Source organism: Phoca vitulina, unplaced genomic scaffold (assembly GCF_004348235.1).
Source record: "Phoca vitulina isolate PV1807 unplaced genomic scaffold, GSC_HSeal_1.0 scaffold20, whole genome shotgun sequence".
Taxonomy (NCBI): domain Eukaryota; kingdom Metazoa; phylum Chordata; class Mammalia; order Carnivora; family Phocidae; genus Phoca; species Phoca vitulina.
In genome coordinates, this window is record NW_022589723.1 from 22,245,646 (window position 1) to 22,269,965 (window position 24,320).

The window sequence follows — 24,320 nt, forward strand, 5'->3', positions numbered from 1 at the left end:
GTTAACTTATTTTTTTTTAAAGATTTTATTTATTTATTTGATACAGAGAGACATAGCAAGGGAGGGAACACAAGCAGAGGGAGCGGGAGAGGGAGAAGCAGGCTTCCTGCTGAGCAGGGAGCCCAATGCGAGGCTCGATCCCAGGACCCTGGGATCATGATCTGAGTCGAAGGCAGACGCTTAACGACTGAGCCACCAAGGCACCCTGAGAAGTTAACTTTTTTGAACCTCTTTCCCATCTATGAAATGAAGCTAATACTTGCTTAATTCACAGGGCTATGGTAAGCAATAAGAGAAATACTGTATGTGAGGTACTCGCAATGACTCGGACACAGTAAGTAATCAACAATTACAGTATTATTGTTACTACTGACTCACTAATCCGCTTTGTACTTGTATCTGAATAGTCCTATAATTATTGGCTAACAATTCTTTTTCATAAAGTTTGTTAGTAGTACATACCTTATAATCTATAAAAGATTCTTGTTCCTGTTGACACTGGGAAAGATAATCCTTCATATCATTCAATTCATCTTCATGTATCTTTCTGACTAACTGTTGACGCTTCTGAATCTGAATTGTGCCTGAAAAATGAAAATTTTTATTAGGGATATATATACACACACACACACACATATATATGAGAAATGTTATGGTGACCAATATTTTAAAACATATAATAAAACACTTAATCTGTATATATTTAATTGATTAATCTGGATAGGATCATTTTAAGGCCAGCATTTCACAGTTCTATAAAAACTCTGATTATATAAACAAAAGATTAAGTAAAATCTCATGGTGTCATTCATCAAATGGTGGTGGATGGATGTTAATATAGATCAGTCCAAGTAGGTTAATATATATATCTTTTTTTATTTAGCATACACCAAGGGACATTTAAGTAGTTCACTATCCTTTTGACCAAAACAAGCCAACCTACGTTACTCTTAAAAAAATTTAAAAAGCTTATATATAATCTTACTATACCGAGGGCACTCAAGTTTGTTGTTTTTGAGAGACTGCTGCGGTACATAAAGTGTTGTCTTCAACAGGAAAGAAACAAACCATGGAATCTATTGACAGGATGTAAGTCAATAAGGAAAAATAAGGATGTCTCTTTTTTCTCACTATATTTTGCCTAGTAAATGATGTAATACAGCCCATAAAGTACAACAAGGAAAAAACTGGCTGTGATTACTCACTATTCTCACAGCCAAATCGTTTCAGAGTTCTGCATTAGTTAGGTCTGTACTAGAGTACCATCACCCCCATCCCTGCGGTGATAAATCTTAAACCAACTAGGATTCCCTATATTTTCACCCTAAAAACTAAAATGTTAATTTGCCAAGACATGCTGTTCACATGCTGCTACATGCTTCATGCATGAGAGAGGGGAAAAAAAAAAAAAAAAACCACACACACACTGAATCAAAAATAAGGCAAAAGGCATTTGGCAACCTTGACCTTAACATCTACCAAGTGGCATACTATTATTATTAAGATATCACAGGATTTTGTAATGAAAGGATGTAATGATAGCTTACTATTTCTTCCCCTACTGCTAAAAAAAATTAACTTTCAATTTCTTCAATAATCTTGAAAAACACTAAAGAAAACTTTTGCCAAATTACAAACAACTGTTACCAGCTATGATACTCTTCTGTTAAGGTTCACTTCCTCTCTTTCAATTTTCCAATTTATAAAAGCATGGCAAATTTGTCTCAATATTACTCAATCTCAGATTTTTTTAAATGTTGAAAATTCATTTTCAGTTCCCAGAATAACAGAAAACCTCTTTTTTTTCAAACTGCTGACAGGATGAATTCCTTTACCCCTTTGAAAATAACCAAAAAGTATGTGTTGAGATCTGAATTTGCAGTACTATCACATAACATATATTGGCTATGTGGCCTTTATCTAATAACTATTGGGGCTTTTTTCCCTACATCTTTAGCCGCCTAACTACAAAGTGTTACCACCCAAGGTACAATCTTTGGCCTTCTTGTCATGTCTACAGATCTGCCTATCTTAATCATAAAAACCCAGTTTTTGTTACCACTGCTCTAAGATTTCTCTTCTGAGTCCAATCTTACCAGAGCTTCCGGCCAATACATCCACCTGCCTGTTTGGGCACAATTTTGGGGGAGGCTTCATGAAAAAAATCGAACCTTAACACCTGCCCTAAACCATTCTAGAATAAAGTTGGATAAAAACAAACCAAACTGTGCTCACCATCTATTTATCATCTAGCAAAACTTTCCTAGAAACACCCCCAATTCCAAAAATAAAGCAGCTAGCACACTTCTTGGAATTTAAAAAGTAAACCACCGATATCGTAAGTATCCTGGCTCAAAGTTATGTTTTCCATTATTACTTCAGTGTCCCTTATTTCACTAACCTTCTCTCCATCCCCATCTTCACTATAATTGTAAACGCCTGATCACCAAATAGTAGGATTACATACCCTCTTAACTGACTGTCTTAATTTTTCCCATACCATATGCCTCCTTGCTCTTTTCCTCTAAAATTACCATGAGGTTACTCTATAAATCAAACTCTTACCCAGATTCCAAGATGTTTTACAACATAACACCAGCCCACGCACTCCAACGTTTTACTCCACTATTTCTAATTTATCTACTCTGCTGTAGTCCAGTCTTCTCCTTGCTCCCAAACCCAGCAAAGTTTACTTTCAGGTTGTCAGGTTCTCCATTGCTGGAATGCTCCACTTTCCTTCTGCCTAGCATAAGCATAAGACCAGACCCTGCTCAAATCCTACCACCTCCAGGATGACTCAGTAAGTATAGTTTTTGAGCTATGATTCTTTTCTGTGCTACATAACTCAGCACTGTAGATACATTTTGTTACAGTGTCTGAAGAGCAGGGTAGCCTATCAATACTTAAAGTAACTCCATGAGAAAACTGAATCAACTGAACTCCACTGTTGATTTAGAATATGGATAGCCTACAATGTAAAGAAAGCATCAGGAAGACAGGTGCTTCAGACATGAAGATTACTTTAACTTTTGTACCTGAAGCAGTACCAAATACCTGTAGTAATCTGTTTTACTACCCTCAATCCTAATTTTCCCCTCCTTCTGGGATAGATCTAATTCTCCAAATTTATAAAGAGCTGAGGTTGGCGAATGTTCTGAGTAATTCACTTAAATAGTATGTTTTTGTTAAATAATTAGTAAGCAAACGATTGATTATGGAGTATGCAGTGACTAACTTCATGGTGCATGAGAAATTCAAACTGGCTCTGAAATCAATTCAAAGGAGCTCTTAAAGTGTTGAGATCAGTGCCAGAATTAAGATAAAAACATGATGTCCTCTAAACAGTGCCCTTGAAAAACTAACAGTTTTTATATGTTCACTGAGCCAATCTCATCACCATGCAAAACTATTACATATTACCCAGGCTTTTCATATTCTGAAAAGATAATTTTAAAAAGTATAGGAAAATGTTTTATTAGATATTATCATTAAAGTAAATTTTACAAGTAACCAAAATCTTAAATAGAGCAGCAATTTCTCAATTTTGAGAGCACTCCTCTCTACATTGTTCTACAAAATACTTAAAGGTCATGCAATTGGTGGGGTTTTAATGCAATCTGGATCAACATTAAATCACTGTCCAATTTTTTTAATAAGAAAAAAAGATTAAGATAAGACCTTCTCCTTTGTTACTTCCATGTTTACCTGTGGGGAAAAAGATCACTCTCAAAAATACATTCATACATTTGTTCCAGCTAGATAATAAACAAAAGTAAGCATATTATTTCAAGTCAAATCTCATTACAATAAACTTCAAGGGAGGATACAAATTATAGTATCTCAGTATTAAAGTCAAGCAGGCATCCACCAGGAGTCTAAAAGCTCATTTTTATCAATATAAAGTTAAATAAGAAGAAACACATTTTACTGACTCTGACTTTAAGCAAGTATTGAATGTCTTAAGTTTATTCTAACATTACACTATGTATGCTTTTAATGTATCTTTTCCACATATTAACAAAGCGTACATGTAACTCTTCAATTTTTGCATAAGGAAGACATTGTTGAAAGGGGGAACTAGCAAAACAGGAATATTCCAAAAGTTAAATTGTGGATCCTATCAGCAAAAACCTAGAAGTACTTCATGTACGGCAAATTGAAATTTGTAAAGTTGACAAGATCTAAAACGTTTAAGTGTTTTTTCAAAATTCTAATACAGAGTGTGTGAATGAGTGTGAAATGTTCAGTTCTCAAACAGTCTAATCTTTGTACAAACAGACATGTTAAATAAGACTCATCGGTCAGGCTCCCCAGTGAAAAATTATACCACATGGAATTCCTTCCTCTTTTCATCTAAGACACTTTTAAAGGCTTTGCATTAAAGATAATATACATAAATACTAGTAAGGATAATAACAAGCAAAGTTTAGGGGCACCTGGGTGGCTCAGTCATTAAGCGTCTGCCTTCAGCTCAGGTCATGATCTTGGGGTCCTGGCATGGGGCTCCCTGCTCAGCGGGGAGCCTGCTTCTCCCTCTCCCTCTGCCCCTCCCTGCTGCTTGTGCGCTCTCACTCTGCTCTCTCTCTCTCAAATAAACAAAATCTTTAAAAAAATAAACAAATAAACAAACACGCATGCTAAAAATCCCTACATTTCTTAAATACCACCTAACCTAAGGGAAAACAGCTTTGTGAGATAGGTAGCACTATCCCCATTTTCCAAATGAGAAACCTGAGGCTCAAATAGATTGCAAGCTTTCCAAGGACATATATTTAATGATGACACTAAAAACAGATCCCAGAATTCCTCTCTTAGCCAAGTGCCCATACACACCATTTGTTTACATGTAACAAATTTTCAAACACTTACCATAGAAATGTCCAAATCCCATGCTGATTGCAATCACCAAAGCAAGTATAACACACTTATTGAGACCACTGCTGAACTGGCGTTTACACAACTCCTTAGAGGGTTCAGTTTCTTGTTCGGGGAGTAGCCGTTCCTCAGATTCTGAACTAGAGACAGTCTTCTTCCTAGCGCGGCGGCGTCTAAAAGCAGGACTAGGCTGATGACTGGTTTCATCACTACTTGATTCATCGTCGCTAGGCTGGGATGAAAATACTATTTTAAAAAGAAAAATGTAAATATTAAAAATTTTAGAATAGCTTTTCCAATAAATATGATCTAGAATAATCAATGCCATCCCTACATGCCCTTTTACATAAGACAGCCAAAAACAAAAACAAAACAACACGAATAAAAACTCAAGTTTTCAAGTTTATCAACATAAAGCCAAAACATAAAAGATTTCAATTGTGATACATAAGAATCTATTAATCATATTCTGTGCCTTTGAGGGTCTAGCTGGTTTTATTTTTTAAACTTCTCTTATAGTTTACACTGTTAGAACAATCATTCTTATAGCCTATTAAATTTCTTTGCTATTAGAGCCATAAACAGATACTGTTTCTGGAAAGAAAAAAAACTCTCTTCATTCAATTTCAAATAGACATCATTTAAGCTCAGCTGTTTAAGGAACACAGGGAGGTATACGAAAAGTTCCTGTGACTTACAAAGTACAGTAACTACCAAAAGTTTTCTTGGGTGTATCTGGACCCTAGTTTCATTTCCATCCTTTGAGTCCACAATCCACATTCAAAGCACTATAGTTTAACACAGGTTTCCAGAAGTCAGATGAGCCCTTCCCTTCGACTGCCACTCTTACTAGAAGGTTATGAATTTTACCCTCTAGTAAATATGTCAGCATGAGGAAGTGACACAACAGCTATCTCCGAGAGTAAGGACTAGTCTGGCGCTGCTCCTTTATGAAAAGAACAGTAAACAACAACAACAACAAAATCCGTAAGAAATCTTAAGTCCTGGTAATATATCCACTAACAAAATCACCTTCAGTTTTCTTCAAATGTAGAACTTGTTAACACTGTTCCATCAATCAATAAACTACATGTTGACACCGAAAGTTAGATGGCTCAGTAATAATTTCCACAGGCCAGTTAGAAGGACAAAAAAAAAAAAAAAGCAAGCACCAACAGTAAAATGTGAACCTCAATTTGAAACAAAGAGCTCCCAATAACAAACATACATGCTTCAGAAAAGCAAAACAGTTCTTCAGACGACAGGCTATCCATGCCACAGGAAAGCTGGTGACTTGGGGCAGCCAGTACTTTTTAAAGATGGGCCACAGAGGATTCAGTTAACTTTCACACCGACAACAACACACACAAAGACAAAAAGAACTACTGAATGAAGGAATATTCCTAATATTTAGTGATACAGATGCCACTGAAAGATCTTTTGGTCATGACCCTTATGCCCATCATGTTTATCTGTTTATTCTTGATCACTAGTTTTTCCCAGATGCCGTCGCCTCAGCTGTGAGGTTACATTTCTTGGACAAAGAGAAAGAAAGGAAGACTTAAACAAAGCATTACATAATACAAAGGCATTCAAGATCATGGCTGGAGTATTTAAGATGGGTAAATGTAACAACAAACCATTTGTCAAAATTCCTTAAATAAATTTAATTCTACGTTAGCATACTGCCTTCATTATGATTCTAAGTAAACAAGCCAGCCTAATCCATATTAATAAATTCATATCCTTATCTAATGCTTCCGTCTTTTTTAACCCATACATCCAATAGCTAAAATATTTTGAGTTCGAAATTTCTTTCAAAGCTTAATTTGGCCCATAGTCCAAGATGCAGGCAAGGCAAAGGCATGCAATAAGCTTAGCCGGCTTTATTACAAGATCAATTTGAACACCAGTTTAGAGTATCACAGATGACAACAGTTATCTTTAAAGCACTAAGTAAATAGTAAATGTGACTCGGCACACTCAGCTCTAGAAAAGCTGATCGGATTTAGTCACACCACCTTGGAAAGCGAGTTGGCTAGGAACATGGGGTTTCAGCTGATCATCCCATCCCCTTATGCATTCAGGAATCTTCCACAGCTTCTCCCACCACCTTTCTTTTGTGAATAAACAGGAAAAAAAGATGTATAAAGCTTTATTATAAAGATTAAAAAGGAAAAAGAGAATTGAAAATACTTATTTTAATTATCACTCAACATTGTTATTTGTGTTCCATCAAAATTGAACAATCACGCCTTTTAAAAAAAAACACATATGCAATACAAACTTTTCCAAAACTACCAACTTTGCTTTCTTGGGGGAGAGTCCAGTACGGGGGCAGTGGATAGCTTCCTTAAATGAACAAAGAGTATATTGCCACAAGAATCTAATTTAGAAGAAGAAAAAACTTGAAATCCTACAGAGATAGAGAAGACAGGAAAGGAAAAATCAAAATACCCAGGCAATGGGTAGTAGGGGATTAACAAACCAAAAAAATAGGTGAGAGAGAATGAAGACTCTTGACAATTGATTTATATATTTTCAATTTTTTAAAATTATTTTATGTAACACTGTCTTTACTGAAATAATTCATTTCTTCAGGACAGATAGCAATGGATAAAGATACTCCTAGTAATATTTCCCTTAACTGAAACTGTAAAATCCCCAAGAAGTCCAAGTTCAGAAAGGAGATAAAAACCAGAATAATGAGCTCTGAAGTGTCCAAGTCCCTGAAAAAATTAAGTTTGTAGGATCAATTTCTTAAATGTCTGCTTGGACCCTTCTGCAATACTCCTGCTTCAATGTGACTACTTTTTCTGGCCCATGAATATTCTCAAATTAAACCAGCATCTATAGTCTTCCAAAAAAATAAAGGAAAGAAGGAAAGAAAGAAGACTACTTGAATACAGCGTGAATCCTGGATTTAAACAAATAAAATAAAATCTGATAAACAAAAAAGATTCTAAGTCAATTCATTAGTCCTCGTAATAAATATACTATGTAAACCATTCTGGCAAAGTCTGACCACTAAGAATGCCAGATGAGTATTTAAATATTTGAATAAAGTGTTTTTAAGCTCCTGTTTATAGGAAATCTGATATACTAATTGAAAATAACTTGCCATTAAATGAGATAGCTAAAAATCTCTACTTGACATTTTATTAGCATGAAGTGGAATAACAGAAATTCCACTGTCTGATTCTGGCAAATGTAAATATTAAAGAATGGTAAACTCTAAGAAAATGACCTGAAATAAACATGTCCTTATTTTTGCATCAAATTAGGAACTTTTGGAATCACTAGCAGTGTTCCAACTTGTCTGTCTCTCAATTCATCCCTTAGTTACAAGGGTTGGTTAAAAACTGTGAGTTAATGATAGCCTTGATTCTTTTATTTCCCAGTAACTTTGTGTCTAAATATTTATGTCCACCTTGAAAGATGTTATATACATCCCTCAAGCTGAGTCAAAGAAATATAGAAAGGAATTAGCTCAGGAACTCACATTTTAACCTCCAAATCACTGTCTGAACAGTAGGCATTAAGTGCGTTAATAACATGACTTAAAATAGACACACTTTCATAACTCAATCTAAAATGAAAGATACAAAGGTCAGGGGCTTTGGGATACTGAGGTACTGCCAGCTCTTTGAACTCTGTTTAGCACATAAGTAGCATTCAATAAATGTTTGTTAAATGATTAATAGTTGAAAGGATCTTTTTTTTTTAAGATTTTTATTTATTTGTGAGAGAGAGAATGAGAGACAGAGAGCATGAGAGGGAGGAGGGTCAGAGGGAGAAGCAGACTCCCTGCTGAGCGGGGAGCCCAATGAGGGACTCGATCCCGGGACTCCAGGATCACGACCCGAGCCGAAGGCAGTCGCTTAACCAACTGAGCCACCCAGGCGCCCCAATAGTTGAAAGGATCTAACAGACTTCAATAAGAAGCTTCTTTCACAATTTCTAGAATATAAAATTTGTACCATTTTAAGCAGAAATCTTAACTTTCTCCTGCTTTTAGTTATAATGGCTCAATCTTCCACCCTTAAATATCTAAAATATATCAAATGCATTTCAAAGTGTTTCAGGTAATAACAAAGCTCCTTGAAGATACTTTTTCATCGTTTACTTAATAAAAGATGGTATTTATTGTTATAGCAATTCTGCTCTAGGACCTACAATCTAAGAAAACACTAGATAGAACAGTAGATTTTACAAAAAATCTCAACTATATTAAAAACTTGGCCATTTTATAAAATGTGGTCATAGGAGACCTTGAGTCTCTATCAGTGTATTCTTTACACAGCTCTTACCAGTTTCTGGCTGACAGAATGTATATTGGCTGCTGGAAGAAGAGCCCATGTTAAAGTCTTCTGGACTCTGTGCTTCTTCAACAATTAGAGCTTCTGGATTTCCAATTTCTTCTAACTTAGGTGGCTCAAGGGTAACAATATCAGAATCATCACTGACAGTTCCAAAATAGACATTGTCTTCAGATGACTTTTCTTCTCTCTGAGGAATAATTTTAAAGACAGTAAATTTAACAATTATTTAAGAGCCTTATATTTTCTATGTAGCTCAAAGTATACAACAGTACTTAAGTAGTATGGTAATTTCGGCTTAAAATAAAAGACAGAGGAGTCCTGCCCAAAAGACAAAGATTACAATAGCAGGCTCATCTTTTAGTTTGAAAACACCATCAAACCCCTTGGCGATTCTCTCAGAATTAGATCAAACTAATCCTTGTAGGCATTAGATCAACGTGCCTAATCATTGTAGGCTGCAAAAGCTGACAAACTCACCTTTAAAAACCAAGGACAACAGAAAAAGAGAGGATTCATTTCTCACTAATTCCACGGGTTTATTTGAGCCTAACTCTGTAGTCGGGAAGCCCATAAGACTGATTACAAATTTCTCTGGTTATGTAAGTAATAAACTTCAATAGCTATGCCATGTAAAAATCATCTAATCTAGTTTCATCCAGAAGTCAAGTAAAACATCAAAAAACAAGATTTAGTTTGTTCTCAAATTTAAAAACAAATCTTCCTTTTTAGATAAACCCTAATAATTTCTCAATATAATTCAAGAATGCAATCTATTTCCCCAAAAAAAATTTATTAGAGAGTAAATGAATAGAAATTACTTTTGTAATTACTTTGGTAAATTAAAAGACATCTCACTTAAGAGTTTGTAAGACAGAAGCTAACTCTAATCATAAAAGTGACCAATCTGTGGAATCAAAATTTTTAATAAAAGTTGTTTATAATTCAAAGAGAAAAAAAATGCACAACTAGAAATGGAAGCTTTAATTATTCCTTAGTATTCACTAAGGAATATTCCTTATCGTATATCCACAGAGTACAACACAAGTTTACCTCAAGTGCTGACTTCGTTTCCTCCAAAGCTGGATAAGCAGTTTCTCCCATTAACACTGTATCATTCTGGCTACTCTCTGATATAAAGCAAAGATCAAGTCAATCAATTACACTCAACTGAGTTTTTGTAGTCCACACAGATTATAATCTGAGTACATAAAATCTAGTCCTAATTTTTTAAAGTGGATTTAATTAAATGTCACATACACTACCACTGCTAAAAAGTTCTCTGGCAATTGATTTATATATAGTATTTTCAACATAATCCAAAATGTCATTTTTTAAAATTATTTTATATAACACTTTCTTTACTGAAATAATTCATTCCTTCAGTAGAGATAGCAATAGATAAAAATACTCCTAGGAAAATATTTCTCTTAACTGAAACTGCAAACCGTTGCTAAAAAGATCTCCATATTTCAAACATAATTATTTGAAATTGTCAGAGGATAATTTCAGATACTGAATTCATTTAGTATCTACTAAAAAAAATATATAAATCTCTAAGTAAACATAATCTCTACTTTACAATACGAAAGTCCTGAATCCAGGATGTCTCTAAAAACCTGTTAATATGGAAAACCAATTTTCAGACATCTGATGGTACATTTCCTGAATTTCTAAAAGTAGCACTATTCTAATGACTAGTAACACAAGAATCAAAACTATAGCTTCAAATTATGAATTCTTCGCAATAAAAAGGACTATATAAAACAAGGATTCAAAAGAACACAGAAAAACAAGAAAATGTCACTATAGCAGATATATTTTATAAGAAACTCCTCAAAGAAAAAAATGTACAAAAAAACTAGGTCATAAAATTATATTTTTAATGAAAAAGGCTATAAAATTAATTGAAATTAAAAATATTAAAACAATATGATAAACATAAATTTTATGCATAGCAAAGAGCACACACCAAATGCTAATAGCAGTTACTGCCAGGTAAAAAGAACTAAAAGTGACTTAAAATTTTTTTTGCTCATCATTTTTTTCTGTCATGAATGTGTATTTTTCTCATATAATTTAGCCCCTCCAAAAAAACAGAAGAAAAAACAAGAAAAACTACCCCATTTGTATGTGTTACAAAGCCCCTAACAGCATATTAATCTGAAATTAAGACTCTTCAACAAAGATGGACTTGGGTCCAAGGACTCCCAAGAAGTTTGGAAATAATTTTACATATGTGAGTATGTGCATTTCTTGGGAGAAACCATCCACAGCTTTCAGATTCTCAAGGAGATCTCTGGCCGATCAAAGATGAGAATCACTGTTCAAACGAGAATAATCAATACATAGGCTGAAAACAAGATTAACAGGTATAATCTATCGTATTTCTAGCCATGACACATCCATTTTATTCTCCTGAGGAAATGTTCTGTTTACATTTCAATGCGGTTTTTAAAAAAGTTTAAGAGGTACTTTAAAAATGAAGAGTACAGCAGTTAAATGCCTTTTACCACCTCTAACCAAAAGTAATTTGAAGCGTGATGATAACTAGAGAATCTGAGTTTAGTAAATCCCTTATGATTAATTATTTTGTACATCACTAGCCTTAATCAAGATTAGTAATATTTAGTTACTGGTTACACTTATGGTATGAAAGAGTTATACGGAGGCCCAAATATATACTACAGCTGCAAATAAGCAAACCCCTGGGCAGGTTGGTAACACTACCTAATCCACACTAATATTCTAGTCATTCTGTGACCTATCATTTAGATTAGCTAGAAAGGCTGCCCACCTAGAAGAAAGGCAAGATTCATACTGTCGTTCACATATCCTATTATTAAAAAAAAATCAGACTCTTTTTAGTATCTTACCTCCCTGCTCTGACTGCAATACTTGTTGCTCCTCTTGCTCTAAAGATGTACATTCTGGAGCGAGCTCACAGCGGTCTCTGGCTGTACCATGTTCAGAATTCACCATCTCTATATCAGACCCCTACAGAAAAAGCAGTAATCAGTTATATATCTATCAGCTGCTCAAAGCTGGATATGACTACGTGTAGATACTTCCACCAGTCAAAAGTCCTAGATGCTGCCATTCTCCAAAGGGAACAGTATCTAATCTGACTACCTTTTATTCAATTTAGTCAATAAAGGCCTATGGCAGTGAAATGGCAGAATGGAATTGCAGGCTTGGATTCTAAGAGAAGTAAGCCAAAAGTCAAATGCTCTACTCTATTTAATAAGCCCAAGCAATAAATTTGATGCCAGAGGGTAAGTTTTTAAACTAAACTTTAGCTATTTCTATTATTTTACTTCTACTCAACATTTATGAAGGTACTATGCAAGGTACTTCACTATGTGGTATGAGGTACAAAAAATTCAGATCCAAAATTCAAATTTACAGCCTATTCAGAGAAATTTCCACATGCGAATAACTATTTACTATGACAATGTAGAAATAAAAAAGTCTAAGGGCAAGGATTAAAATGAACCTATTATAGCATTAATGGAGTAAACTTTCCCTATAAAACTTTATAGAGTATTCTTTATTCTTCCAAGGTTGTCCTTCCTACTTTGATGTCAGACTGTCTTCTGTGTAATAAAACAGTGGATCTTACAGTTTTTTCTCCTCGTATCTTCATTAGCAAAATAAAGTTAGCCACTAAGCTCCTTCTGCTTGTCCCTATGCCCCTCTCCCAATCTTTTCTGTAGTTTATTGATCCATGTAATCAAAAGGTCTAAGTTCTCCTAATGAATATAACTCGAAACAGCAAAAATTAAAAGAATTCATCAAAGGAGTAGGTTTTGAGTTGAATCCTAAAGAGAACTCTGCATGTTAAGACTCTGGGGTTGCCTAAAGTGGCAGGAAAATCACAGAAATAGGCAAGGTTAGGGCTGAATTGGGGACTACAGAGGAGGCCAATGCTGGCCTAAAACAGAATGGTGGCAACGAGAAAGGAAAAGGGAACACATATAAGAGACATTAGCAGTAGAACCTGAAAACTAGATATGGAAGGAAGAGGGTTAAAAACACAAATATGATCTACTCTGTGACAAGATATCTCTAATACCGAATACTCTAATGACATACTTGGCTAAGTGCCAGAGAGGTTTTCTGTCTTGCTTCACAGTGCAGAATCACAAGTAAGACTCCCACAGCTTCCTTGCTCCTATCCTGTTAATTATCCTTGAAGGAGAAGTTATTGCTATGGGAGTTGAGCTACGCTTTGTAGAAAACAGGTTAAAAATAGAAAAATCACTTATTAAAAAAAGAAAAAAGAAACCACCCCAATCTCAATTGGTACAGCTGCTATTAAATTTTCAAATTTTATTGCAGAAAAAAAATCGCTTTTTAGCTAATGTTGATTTTAAGAAGACATGAGTAACCAACTGTCTAAATCTTAAATTATCAAAGTAATTCTATAAAATTACCACTTAAAATTTGTATTAATCAAGGAAAACAAGTCAAGGCTTAAGAGATCCTAAAAACAAATAGGAAAACTATAGATAAATCCACTGAAACTTTAAATAGATATAGATGATTTTTAACTTATTACATCTACTCATCAGTATTTTTATGATTTTTCTACAATGAACATATATTACCAGTGTGGAAAATAAATTAATGCTTATTATATACTAGTCATGTAACATCATACTTCTTTAATAAAACTCTTTTGAAAGCCTTCTAGCCAGAGTCCTTTTTCAATCAAGTTCTGTCAGTAACATAAGGTAGCGTAACATATCCGAAGTAGAACACATGTTCCCCTTGTTCCTTTCTGGTCTGTTTAAATGCAGGCTCTGATATTTTCTAGTTACATAATCTTGGCCAAATTACTTAACTTCTCTAAGCTCTAGTTTTCTCAAATACGAAATGAGAATGAAAACAATCTATACCACAGAGGTTGTTTAAAATTCTATGAGAATGTAGGTAAAAGTACAGGGCCTAAACAAAAATAAACCCTCAATAAATAATTTGCCTAATGTCTCAAAGCCAAGAAAAGCAACGTACAATAATGCAGAAGACACTGTCTCATGAAGAGTTCTCAGCAGTAAAGTTTAATGTGGGTGGGAAAATGTCCAAGCTATAGACAGTGGAACCTCAGGCTTCAATGTAGAAAAATACTGGCCTTCAAAAAACCCAGGTGATACACTGTAGTATTACAAATGTCCTTATAGAAAGTATTAAATAGGGGCTCCTGGGTGGCTCAGTCGTTAAGCATCTGCCTTCGGCTCAGGTCATGATCCCAGGGTCCTGGGATCGAGCCCTACATCGGGCTCCCTGCTCAGCGGGAAGCCTGCTTCTCTCTCTCCCACTCCCCCTGCTTGTGTTCCCTCTCTCGCTGTGATTCTGTCAAATAAATAAATAAAATCTTTAAAAAAAAAAAAAAGTATTAAATAGCATACCTCATGATTGATGACAGTCCAGCCACAAGATGAATCACTGTCACTGGAATTTTCAGACATTTTTCAGGTCTACAAATACAAAAACATGTTGTCATGTTGGGTACATTTTTAAAAAATTCTACAGGAAGCACTATATGTGCCCAAGTATGAAACATAGCTTACTGCCTACCTTCCAGGTAGAAACTGAGACAACCCACCCATAGATTTATCATGTAGGACATATAACTGCATACCTGTATGAACAAACACAACCAAACTTTTAAGACATCCTTCTGAGCTAGAATAGTACAGTCAGTCATACTGTAGGAATAAAGAAGCTGAGTCTGAAAGAAAATGTAGGATTTGGCCAAGCAGAACTGAAGGGAAAGGAGAAGCCAATTTTACTGTGTGGATAAATCAAGGGTTGAGAGACCAAACAGGGGAGTGGAAGAGCTCCTGGGCCAAGGAAAATGAAGTCTATTGTCTTGGCAACATGAAGCAATTGAGATTTTTCAAGCAGGGAAGAAACATGATCACAGTTTTTATGAAAATAACGGTGTCAGCAATAAATACTTCACCTGAATTAAAATAGGGGGAAGAAGACCAGAGATGGTTAGAAACTTGTGGTCATTGACAATAACCTAAACTTAAGTCCTAAACCAGCACATATACTACTGGTCACTCTACCTGGTTTGTTTTCCCCTTTCTATCTGAAACTCCTATTTAAACTTCAAAACCAAGCTAATTAAATGGTATCTTATTGGCTTTGTTCTATACATTTAAGTTCTATAAATGCTTCTATTATTGCACATACACTGAGAACACATAAATCCAACTTGATGGTTGGTGTTCTAACAGAAAGTTCTACTGCAGACAATTTAATATGGAACCAGTGTTCAAATTAGAACAAGGCAAAAAATATTGGTCTAAATCTTCCATTAGTGATTCCAGAAAAATTAACGTTTTAAAAAGAGGAGGTGCTGGGGCACCTGGGTGGCTCAGTCGGTTAAACATCAGACTCTTGATTTTGGCTCCGGTCACGATCTCAGGGTCATGAGATCGAGCCCCACGTTGGGCTCCATGCTGGGCATGGAGCCTGCTTAAGATTCTTTCTCTCCTTCTGCCCCTACTCGCCCCTAAAAATAATAATTAAAATGAGAAGATGCTTGGTCACTAACGATATAAAAATTAGCATGTTTTCAAACAAATTATTCAAAATCTAAAAAAAGATATAAAGATGATTGTATGACTTTTACTGTCATGCTAGAGCATTTTCCAATAAGTTCACCTGAAGTCACTCAATTACTTGATTTACTACTTATAACTGATTAGGGCCCATGCAGTTTATAACTATAAATTTAAAGGTAAACTATTACAGTGCAATGTCTTCTTTCCAGTAGATTACCCCAAAGGCTATAGTCTGCATATCCTATAGGGAGGGTATTAACCAATTTTTATGCCTTAGTAATTTTATTTCAGCATTCCTTATTAAGTTAACTATATAACTCCCAATTCCTCATTGAACCAGTTTTTATGAGTTTAAAAAAACCTTTTGATATGTTACTATTTGTACTTCAAGTCTTTTATAACATACTGAAAATTATGGGTTAACATATGAGACTACACAAAGACTGAGCAGGAGGAAAGGAGAATGGTCAAAAAAGGCTTTATTCTCCCTCTCTCACTCCCACTGCTTGTGTTCCCTCTCTCGCTGTGTCTGTCTCTGTCAAATAAATAAATAAAATCTTTAAAAAAAAAAAAAAAAAGGCTTTATAAATGAGGTTGCAATGTTTAAGACATGCAAGAGAGCATTTTTTTTACCTGAATTAGTTGCCAAAATTTAAAAAGAGAGAACACAAAAAGTACTGTTTCCCCATTTAAAAAAAAAAAAAACACGACTAAGTGGGATTTATCCCCGAGATGCAATGGTGGTTCAACATTCGCAAATCAATCAATGTGACAGAACACATTAATAAGAGGAGGGAGAAGAACCATATGGTTCTCTCAATTGATGCAGAAAAAGCATTTGACAAAATACAGCATCCTTTCCTGATTAAAACTCTTCAGAGTATAGGGATAGAGGGAACATTCCTCAAGTTCATAAAATCCATCTATGAAAAACCCACAGCGAATATCATCCTCAATGGGGAAAAGCTGAGAGCCTTTCCCTTAAGATCAGGAACATGTCAAGGATGCCCATTCTTGCCACTATTGTTCAACATAGTACTAGAAGTCCTAGCAACAGCAAACAGACAACAAAAAGAAATAAAAGGTATTCAAATTGGCAAAGAAGAAGTCAAACTCTCTCTTTTCGCAGACGACATGATACTTTATGCGGAAAACCCAAGACTCCACCCCCAAATTACTAGAACTCATACAGCAATTCAGTAATGTGGCAGGATACAAAATCAATGCCCAGAAATCAGTTGCTTTCTTATACACTAACAACGCAACTGTAGAAAGAGAAATTAGAGAAACGATTCCATTTACAATAGCACCAAAAACCATAAGATACCTCGGAATAAACCTAACCAAAGAGGTAAAGGATCTATACTCTAGGAACTACAAAACACTCATGAAAGAAATTGAAGAAGACACAAAAAGATGGAAAAATATTCCATGCTCATGGATCGGAAGAATAAACATTGTTAAAATGTCTATGCTACCCGGAGCAATCTATACCTTCAATGCCATCCCAATCAAAATTCCAATGACATTTTTCAAAGTACTGGAACAAACAATCCTAAAATTTGTATGGAATCAGAAAAGACCCCGAATCTCCAAGGAAATGTTAAAAAAGAAAAAGCTGGGGGCATCACGTTGCCCGATTTCAAGCTATATTACAAAGCTGTGATCACCAAGACAGCATGGTACTGGCACAAAAACAGACATACAGACCAATGGAACAGAATAGAGAGCCCAGATATGGACCCTCAACTCTATGGTCAAATAATCTTTGACAAAGCAGGAAAAAACATGCAATGGAAAAAAGACAGTCTCTTCAATAAATGGTGCTGGGAAAATTGGACAGCCACATGCAGAAGAATGAAACTCGACCATTCTCTAACACCATTCACAAAGATAAACTCAAAGTGGATGAAAGACCTCAATGTGAGACAGGAATCCCTCAAAATCCTAGAGGAGAACATAGGCAGTAACCTCTTTGACATCGCCCACAGCAACTTCTTTCAAGATACATCTCCAAAAGCTAGTGAAACAAAAGCAAAAATGAACTTTCAGGACTTCATCAAGATAAAAAGCTTCTGCACAGCAAAGGAAACAGTCAACAAAACAAAGAGGCAACCCACAGAATGGGAGAAGATATTTGCAAATGACACTACAGATAAAGGGCTGGTATCCAAGATCTATAAAGAACTTCTCAAACTCAACACCCAAAAAACAAATAATCAAGTCAAAAAGTGGGCAGAAGATATGAAAAGACACTTCTCTGAAGAAGACATACAAATGGCTAACAGACACATGAAAAAATGTTCATCATCATTAGCCATCAAGGAAATCCAAATCAAAACCACATTGAGATACCACCTTACACCAGTTAGAATGGCAAAAATGGACAGGGAAAGGAACAACAAATGTTGGAGAGGTTGTGGAGAAAGGCGAAACCCTTACACTGTTGGTGGGAATGCAAGGTGGTATAGCCACTTTGGAAAACAGTGTGGAGGTTCTTCAAAAATTTAAAAATAGAGCTACCCTATGACCCAGCAATTGCACTACTGGGTATTTACCCCAAAGACACAGATGTAGTGAAAAGAAGGGCCATATGCACCCCAATGTTCATAGCGGCAATGTCCGCAATAGCCAAACTGTGGAAAGAGCCGAGATGCCCTTCAACAGATGAATGGATAAAGAAGATGTGGTCCGTATATACAATGGAATATTACTCAGCCATCAGAAAGAATGAATACCCAACTTTTACATCAACATGGATGGGACTGTAGGAGATTATGCTAAGTGAAATAAGTCAAGCAGAGAAAGTCAATTATCATATGGTTTCACTTATTTGTGGAACATTAGGAATAGCATGGAGGACGTTAGGAGAAGGAAGGGAAAAATGGGGGTGGGGGAATTAGAGGGAGAGATGAACCATGAGAGACTATGGACTCTGAGAAACAAACAGGGTTTTAGAGGGGAGGGGGGAGGGGGGATTGGTTAGCCCGGTGATGGGTATTAAGGAGGGCACGTACTGCATGGAGCACTGGGTGTTATACGAAAACAATGGATCATGGATCACCACATCAAAAACCAATGATGTATTGTATGGTGACTAACATAACATAATAAAATTTTTTTAAAAAATGATCCCTCTCCCTCTCCTGTTCCCTCTCCTGTGCTCTCTCGCTCTCTCTGTCAAATAAGTAAAATAAAATCTTAAAAAAAAAAAAAAGGCACTGGAAGGATTCCCCAAAAGAACAGAAAAAGCATTACAGAGCAAAAACAAAGGGAGAAAAAATTAAATATGAAAGTTCTAAGCAAGGCAATTAATCTAGTATGAGTAGAATATTAAAAGAAAATCAGATATGAATCTTTAAAAGTGCATATATTAAGATGAGGAAGCAATTAAAGAGCCCTAGACATGAGGGATACAAGCCATCAGCACAATACTCCCCAGAGAAGCGGAGGACCTACGTTTAACCAGGACTGATGAGTGGGAGGGAACAAAGGAGAAGGGAAGGGGTGAAAAGATTGTAGAAGACATGAAAGATTGTTTTTTAAAGGACTGAATAACCAAATATAGAGGAGGAAGAGAGTGTTGGTAGGATAACGCCCAGGTTTCTGGTTTAAGTGACTGGGTAGTTGGAAAAACCATTCTATATGGAACAAGAAGTAGGATAAAGAGAGACACAACGAGGAGCCATAATCCGCCGCGAACTTCAGAGTACTTAGTTTCTGGGGGGACTATCAATGGACACCCAAAAGGACGTTCAACCCCCGAAGCAGCAGCCGATGATATATATCTGCGGAGAATGTCACACAGAAAATGAAATAAAATCCAGAGATCCAATCAGATTCAGAGAATGTGGATACAGAATAATACAAGAAAAGGACTAAAAGATTGGTGGTTTTTGATGCTCGATGAAACATGGAATTCAGAGGATTATCTTCATTTGTACTTGGATTTGCTGTTAATGTTGTATAGCTTTTGATTAGTGTATATATCTTTACAAATACAAATAACATTTCATTTTAAAATCCATCTTGTATTTAGATATCTATTTAATAGTTTCTATAAAGAAAAGGTTTTTGTTCAATTAAAAAAAAAAAAAGGATAAAGAAAACTGGCTGAAGTCTAAAAGCATACTTTTTCATCATGTGAAAGATTCTAACCTCCTCTATAAGCTCACATTCTCACTGCTGCTCCATCTCACCAGAGACTTACCAGTGCTTTATTTTGTTAATAACCTTCCAAAATTTGTGGGTTACCAAACCCAATCAGAGATATTTAATGTATATATCTCCTACCCTTCTCTTGGTAATTTCCATTAAACAGTTCTTTTAAACAGTTCCTAGCATTTGTTTTGTAACAAAGTAATCTAATAGCTCAGGTGATGAAATTAACAAAGACAACATTTCAAAATAAAGTTATATACATTGTTAAATTGGAACAACTTTAGCATATTTGAGTTTTTCAAATCAAGGAGCCCACTTAAATTAGGCCCCAGTTTAATTCTTTGTTTACTCAACTTGAAGGAAGAACAAGTTTGACATCTACCCCAAATGAGAAAAAGACTACCAGCCACAACACCAGAGAAACGGTTTGAATAAGTAAAATTCACAGCCCTACTAAAGAATCCCTTTAAGTCAGCAATTCTCAAAAAGTTGGGTGCACTGCAATTAAAGCAAAATTTTAAAAAGTAAATTTCTGAGCCCCACCCTAGACACACTGACTCTAAAAGCTGCCATTGTATCTCAACCTCCCCACTTGTCAGTGATCTTCCTAAAATGATAATTTTATATATTACTCCTTTAAAATGTTAAGATTTTCATACCGTCTTTCGGAAAATGCCCAAAGGCACTGTATATCTAATGCTTTGTCTCTAGCATCTCATCTTCTCTCCATCCATTCCCTCTCCCCTCATGATTTTGATTATTTTGACCAAAGTAAATATGCACAAACCCTTCCCATTTTAAGAGCTTAACTAATAATTTAGAAATATGCAGAGTTTATGGGAAGTTACAAAGGCATAAAGAATACAAAGTTATAAAGCTGAGGGTACTTAATAAAGATTACAAACTTGAAGCATTTTTCTAGACTCAGGCTTCCTTCATTCCCGAGTAGTTTCTTTAATCAGTCATATATATCCAATTGCGTAGGTTTCTTGGCCATTCAAATACAACCTCTACAAAACTAAAATCACTTCCTGCTGTTCTTCCTGTTTTTGGTATCTAAGAGAACAGCATTAGCCAAAACCAATCTGGCTATAAGGAAAAGCCATGAAATATCAGATCAAAAATGCTAGATATAGGATAACTAAAACTTCACTTTGACCCAAAAATCCAGGCAAGTCTAACTCCTTATCCATTCCCGCTTCCACTGCCTAACCCAACTTCATTTCCCACTTCAATTACAGTGACAGCTGTATCCTAATGGATCTCCACCTGTCATCAATTCCCTCCCAGTCACTTCTTCAGAAGTCTGCCCACACTAAGTTTATCCTAAAACATAAATCTGATCATTTAAACTACTGAATCACACTGCCTTCAGATAAAATCCAAAGTCTTAAGAAATTTCAGAACAGGAGACATTATTTAAATTGACTCTCACTTCATAAGAAATCCTAAGGAACATTTCTTCACAACCTGTAAGATTTTATATGTAGAACTCTATGGAAGAGAATGATAATACATGATAATCCATGTAGTCTCATCTCATTTATGAAGCTACTTACAGCAGCTGTCCAATTCCACATTGGTATAATCACATTCTTCAGCAGACAGGAGGCCTTAGGTAAATACCATTTTAAATTCATTCCTTTATCCATCTGTTCAACATTTACTGAATTCTTAGCACTTGCTAGGTATTGAAAATACTATGTATCAATACATAAAACAGATAGGAGTCTTGCCTCCTGGGGCTTAAGTTCTATTCCTAGTAGACTAAGTTGAAATTTATCTAAGCCCTGCGCTCAAGGAAAGCAAGGAACATTGAAAAATCTCCCAGTCCTGTTTTGTCTTCTGACCAATGACCAACTGCAAAGGACCAACCTGCTCTCACAAAATCCCAGTTAAAAGTCACTTCCATCCTCTTCATGATTCCCTTGTTTACTTGTTCCTATAAAACCCCTTGGTTTTCTCCCTGAGATGTTTCTCATTAATGAATTTTCTCCATATTGCAATACCCTGAATTAAAATCATCTCAATTGTATTGTGCATTTCATCTTCCACACTGGAGTCATTCAATAAACAATATAAACGGCTAAAATATACAATGTATTTGATGGTTTATTTCCGACTATGGAGAAAACAGGAGGAATACAGAAAATGCTGGGTTGGAGAGGATTCATTTTTTAAAACATAGTCAGGAAAAGCTTCATTAACAAAGTATATTTGAGGGGCGCCTGGGTGGCTCAGTCTGCCTTAGGCTCCGGTCATGATCCCAGGATCCTGGGATAGACGCCCACATCCAGCTCCCTGCTCAGCGGCAAGCCTGCTTCTCCCTCTCCCCTCACCCCTCTCTGCCTGCCTGCCACTCTCCCTGCCTGTGTGTGCACGCTCTCACTCTCTCTCTCTGTCAAATAAATAAAATCTAAAAACAAAACAAAACAAGAAAGTATATTTGAGCAACTATTTGAATAGGTAAGGAAATCATTATGCAGTTAACTGGGGGAAGAGCATTTCTGACCAAACAGCAGGTACATAGTTGGAATGAAGCCAGCCTGCATCTCTGAGTAACAGCAATGAGGCCCGTGTGATAAAGAGTGGCCTAGCAAGAAAGTAGGAAGAGATGAGGACAGAGAGCTAATAAGCAGGGGACAGACCATGTAGGGCCTTACAGATCCTAACACTTTTTAGCTTTTTACTCTGACTGAAACTAAAAGTCACGAGAATTACGAGGAAAGAAACAGATCATTCTGGTAGCCTTACTGAGACAGCACTGTGGGGGACAGCAAAGGCAGAAGCAGGTAGGTCATTGGCAAAGCTACAATAATCCAGCTGAGAGATAATAGTGGTGTGGACCAGGGTGGTAGCTGTGAAGACAGTCAGAAGTGGACAGATAACACATGTATTCTGAAGGTACGGCTAGCTAACAGCACTTCCCAAAATAATTGAATGTAAGGTGTGAAAGAGGACTCCTGGACTAAACAAATACAAAAATGAAACCGCCACTGAGACAGGAAGGCTTCAAAAGCAGTACGTTATGAAAAGAAAACTGGTGGAACTGTTTTGGGGCATTAAATTTGAGACAGCGACTTTATCACATCCAAGTGGAAACATCAAGCAGGAAGCTGGAAACTGAATTTAGGGGAGATATGGGCTAAAGATGTAACTGTAAAATAATTTAGGTGGCAGTTGTCAAAAGTAATAACACAGCAACAGTATTAATTTTATCTCATAAAGTACAACTGGAGTGTTACCTGATATGATGGTGCCCCTCATCCTTCCTGAGTAGCTACATTTTACTATGGAAAAGGATACAGTTTCCTATCAACCGTATCTTCTAGAATTAGATATGATGGAGAAGAATGGGGGCATTATTCTCCCACACGTCTATAATTCCAATGTAAGCCAACCAATGGGCTGTCAGCAAAGGTCCCAAAAGTGCCGCTGTACTATAAATGTGATCAAGAGGAGTCAGTCTAGCTAGCTTTCAAGAACCTTTTTCTAAATGTTTTTCAAAGGCTCCCGAACTTTCACCTCCCCCTAAAGGGTATCAAAATGCCTGGTTTAAACCAGATTTCATCTTAAGAAAGGGAAGAGAATCCAAGATCCCAACTAATAAAAACTTTTAAAATGTCCTTTATACTCTATTTTTTGTCCAATAACAACCCTACGGAAATAGTTTAAATGAGACTACCTTAACCTGGAACATAAAACATTCATTCAGTCAGTCGGCACTTATTGATAGCTATGCTATGTGCCATGCATGAATTATTATTCCAAGTGCTGTATCCAGCACAGCAGGGCGGCAGAACACGAGGACCTCCCCTGAAGAGAGTTCATATTCTAGCGCCACAAACAAGCAGAATATGTAGTAAGCCAGTTGGTGGCAAGTACTGTGGAGAAAAATAAAGCATGAAAGAGGAAAACTGAATGCAGGGTATCAGATTTTAAATAAGGTTAGGGAAGGTCTCCTACCAAAATAGGAAGGCACCTATTTCTCCATAACCTTAACAGGCTAATGGCCCTCTTTAATTTCTGATCACCTCCTGAGCAAAAACGATCTCCTTATTTTAATCTGCATTTCCCAGATAACTTAGCGGGATTATACGTCTTTCCCAATGTTTATTGGCTATCCTTATTTCTTTTTCTATAAATTATCTAATGTTCCTAGGTTACACTTTCTTATTGGATTATCTTTACTGATTTGTAGTTCTTTATAAACTGGCTCATGAAATAACTTACTGTTACACTTATCACAAATATTTACTTCTAAAATGCTTCAATTTTTAAAAAATACCTTCTAACACAAATATGTTTTTAAATTTTATGCAAAGGCAGAGGATGGAGAACAGGGTGTCCTTTAAAACACTTGTATTTTACATCTTGCTTTAGAAAG

At 35.9% G+C, this 24,320-nt stretch overlaps 1 protein-coding gene and 1 pseudogene across 2 annotated transcripts in view; one reads left to right on the forward strand and one right to left on the reverse strand.

Annotated features, from left to right (window-relative positions):
* The window catches only part of CCPG1 (cell cycle progression 1), a 41,393-nt gene that overhangs the window by 7,064 nt on the left and 10,009 nt on the right, over positions 1 to 24,320 (reverse strand). The window contains exons 2-8 of one of the 2 annotated variants that reach the window (XM_032418106.1): positions 14,606 to 14,674; positions 12,071 to 12,191; positions 10,248 to 10,324; positions 9,186 to 9,384; positions 6,897 to 6,992; positions 4,870 to 5,121; positions 463 to 584 (exon numbers count right to left, since the gene is read on the reverse strand). In XM_032418106.1, coding sequence (XP_032273997.1) covers positions 463 to 584; positions 4,870 to 5,121; positions 6,897 to 6,992; positions 9,186 to 9,384; positions 10,248 to 10,324; positions 12,071 to 12,191; positions 14,606 to 14,665 — 927 coding nt within the window. In that variant the 5' untranslated portion in view covers positions 14,666 to 14,674. The remainder of the gene's footprint in view (positions 1 to 462; positions 585 to 4,869; positions 5,122 to 6,896; positions 6,993 to 9,185; positions 9,385 to 10,247; positions 10,325 to 12,070; positions 12,192 to 14,605; positions 14,675 to 24,320) is intronic. The other variant, XM_032418107.1, reaches the window with a different exon arrangement.
* Positions 19,043 to 22,191, forward strand: LOC116640835 (annotated as a pseudogene).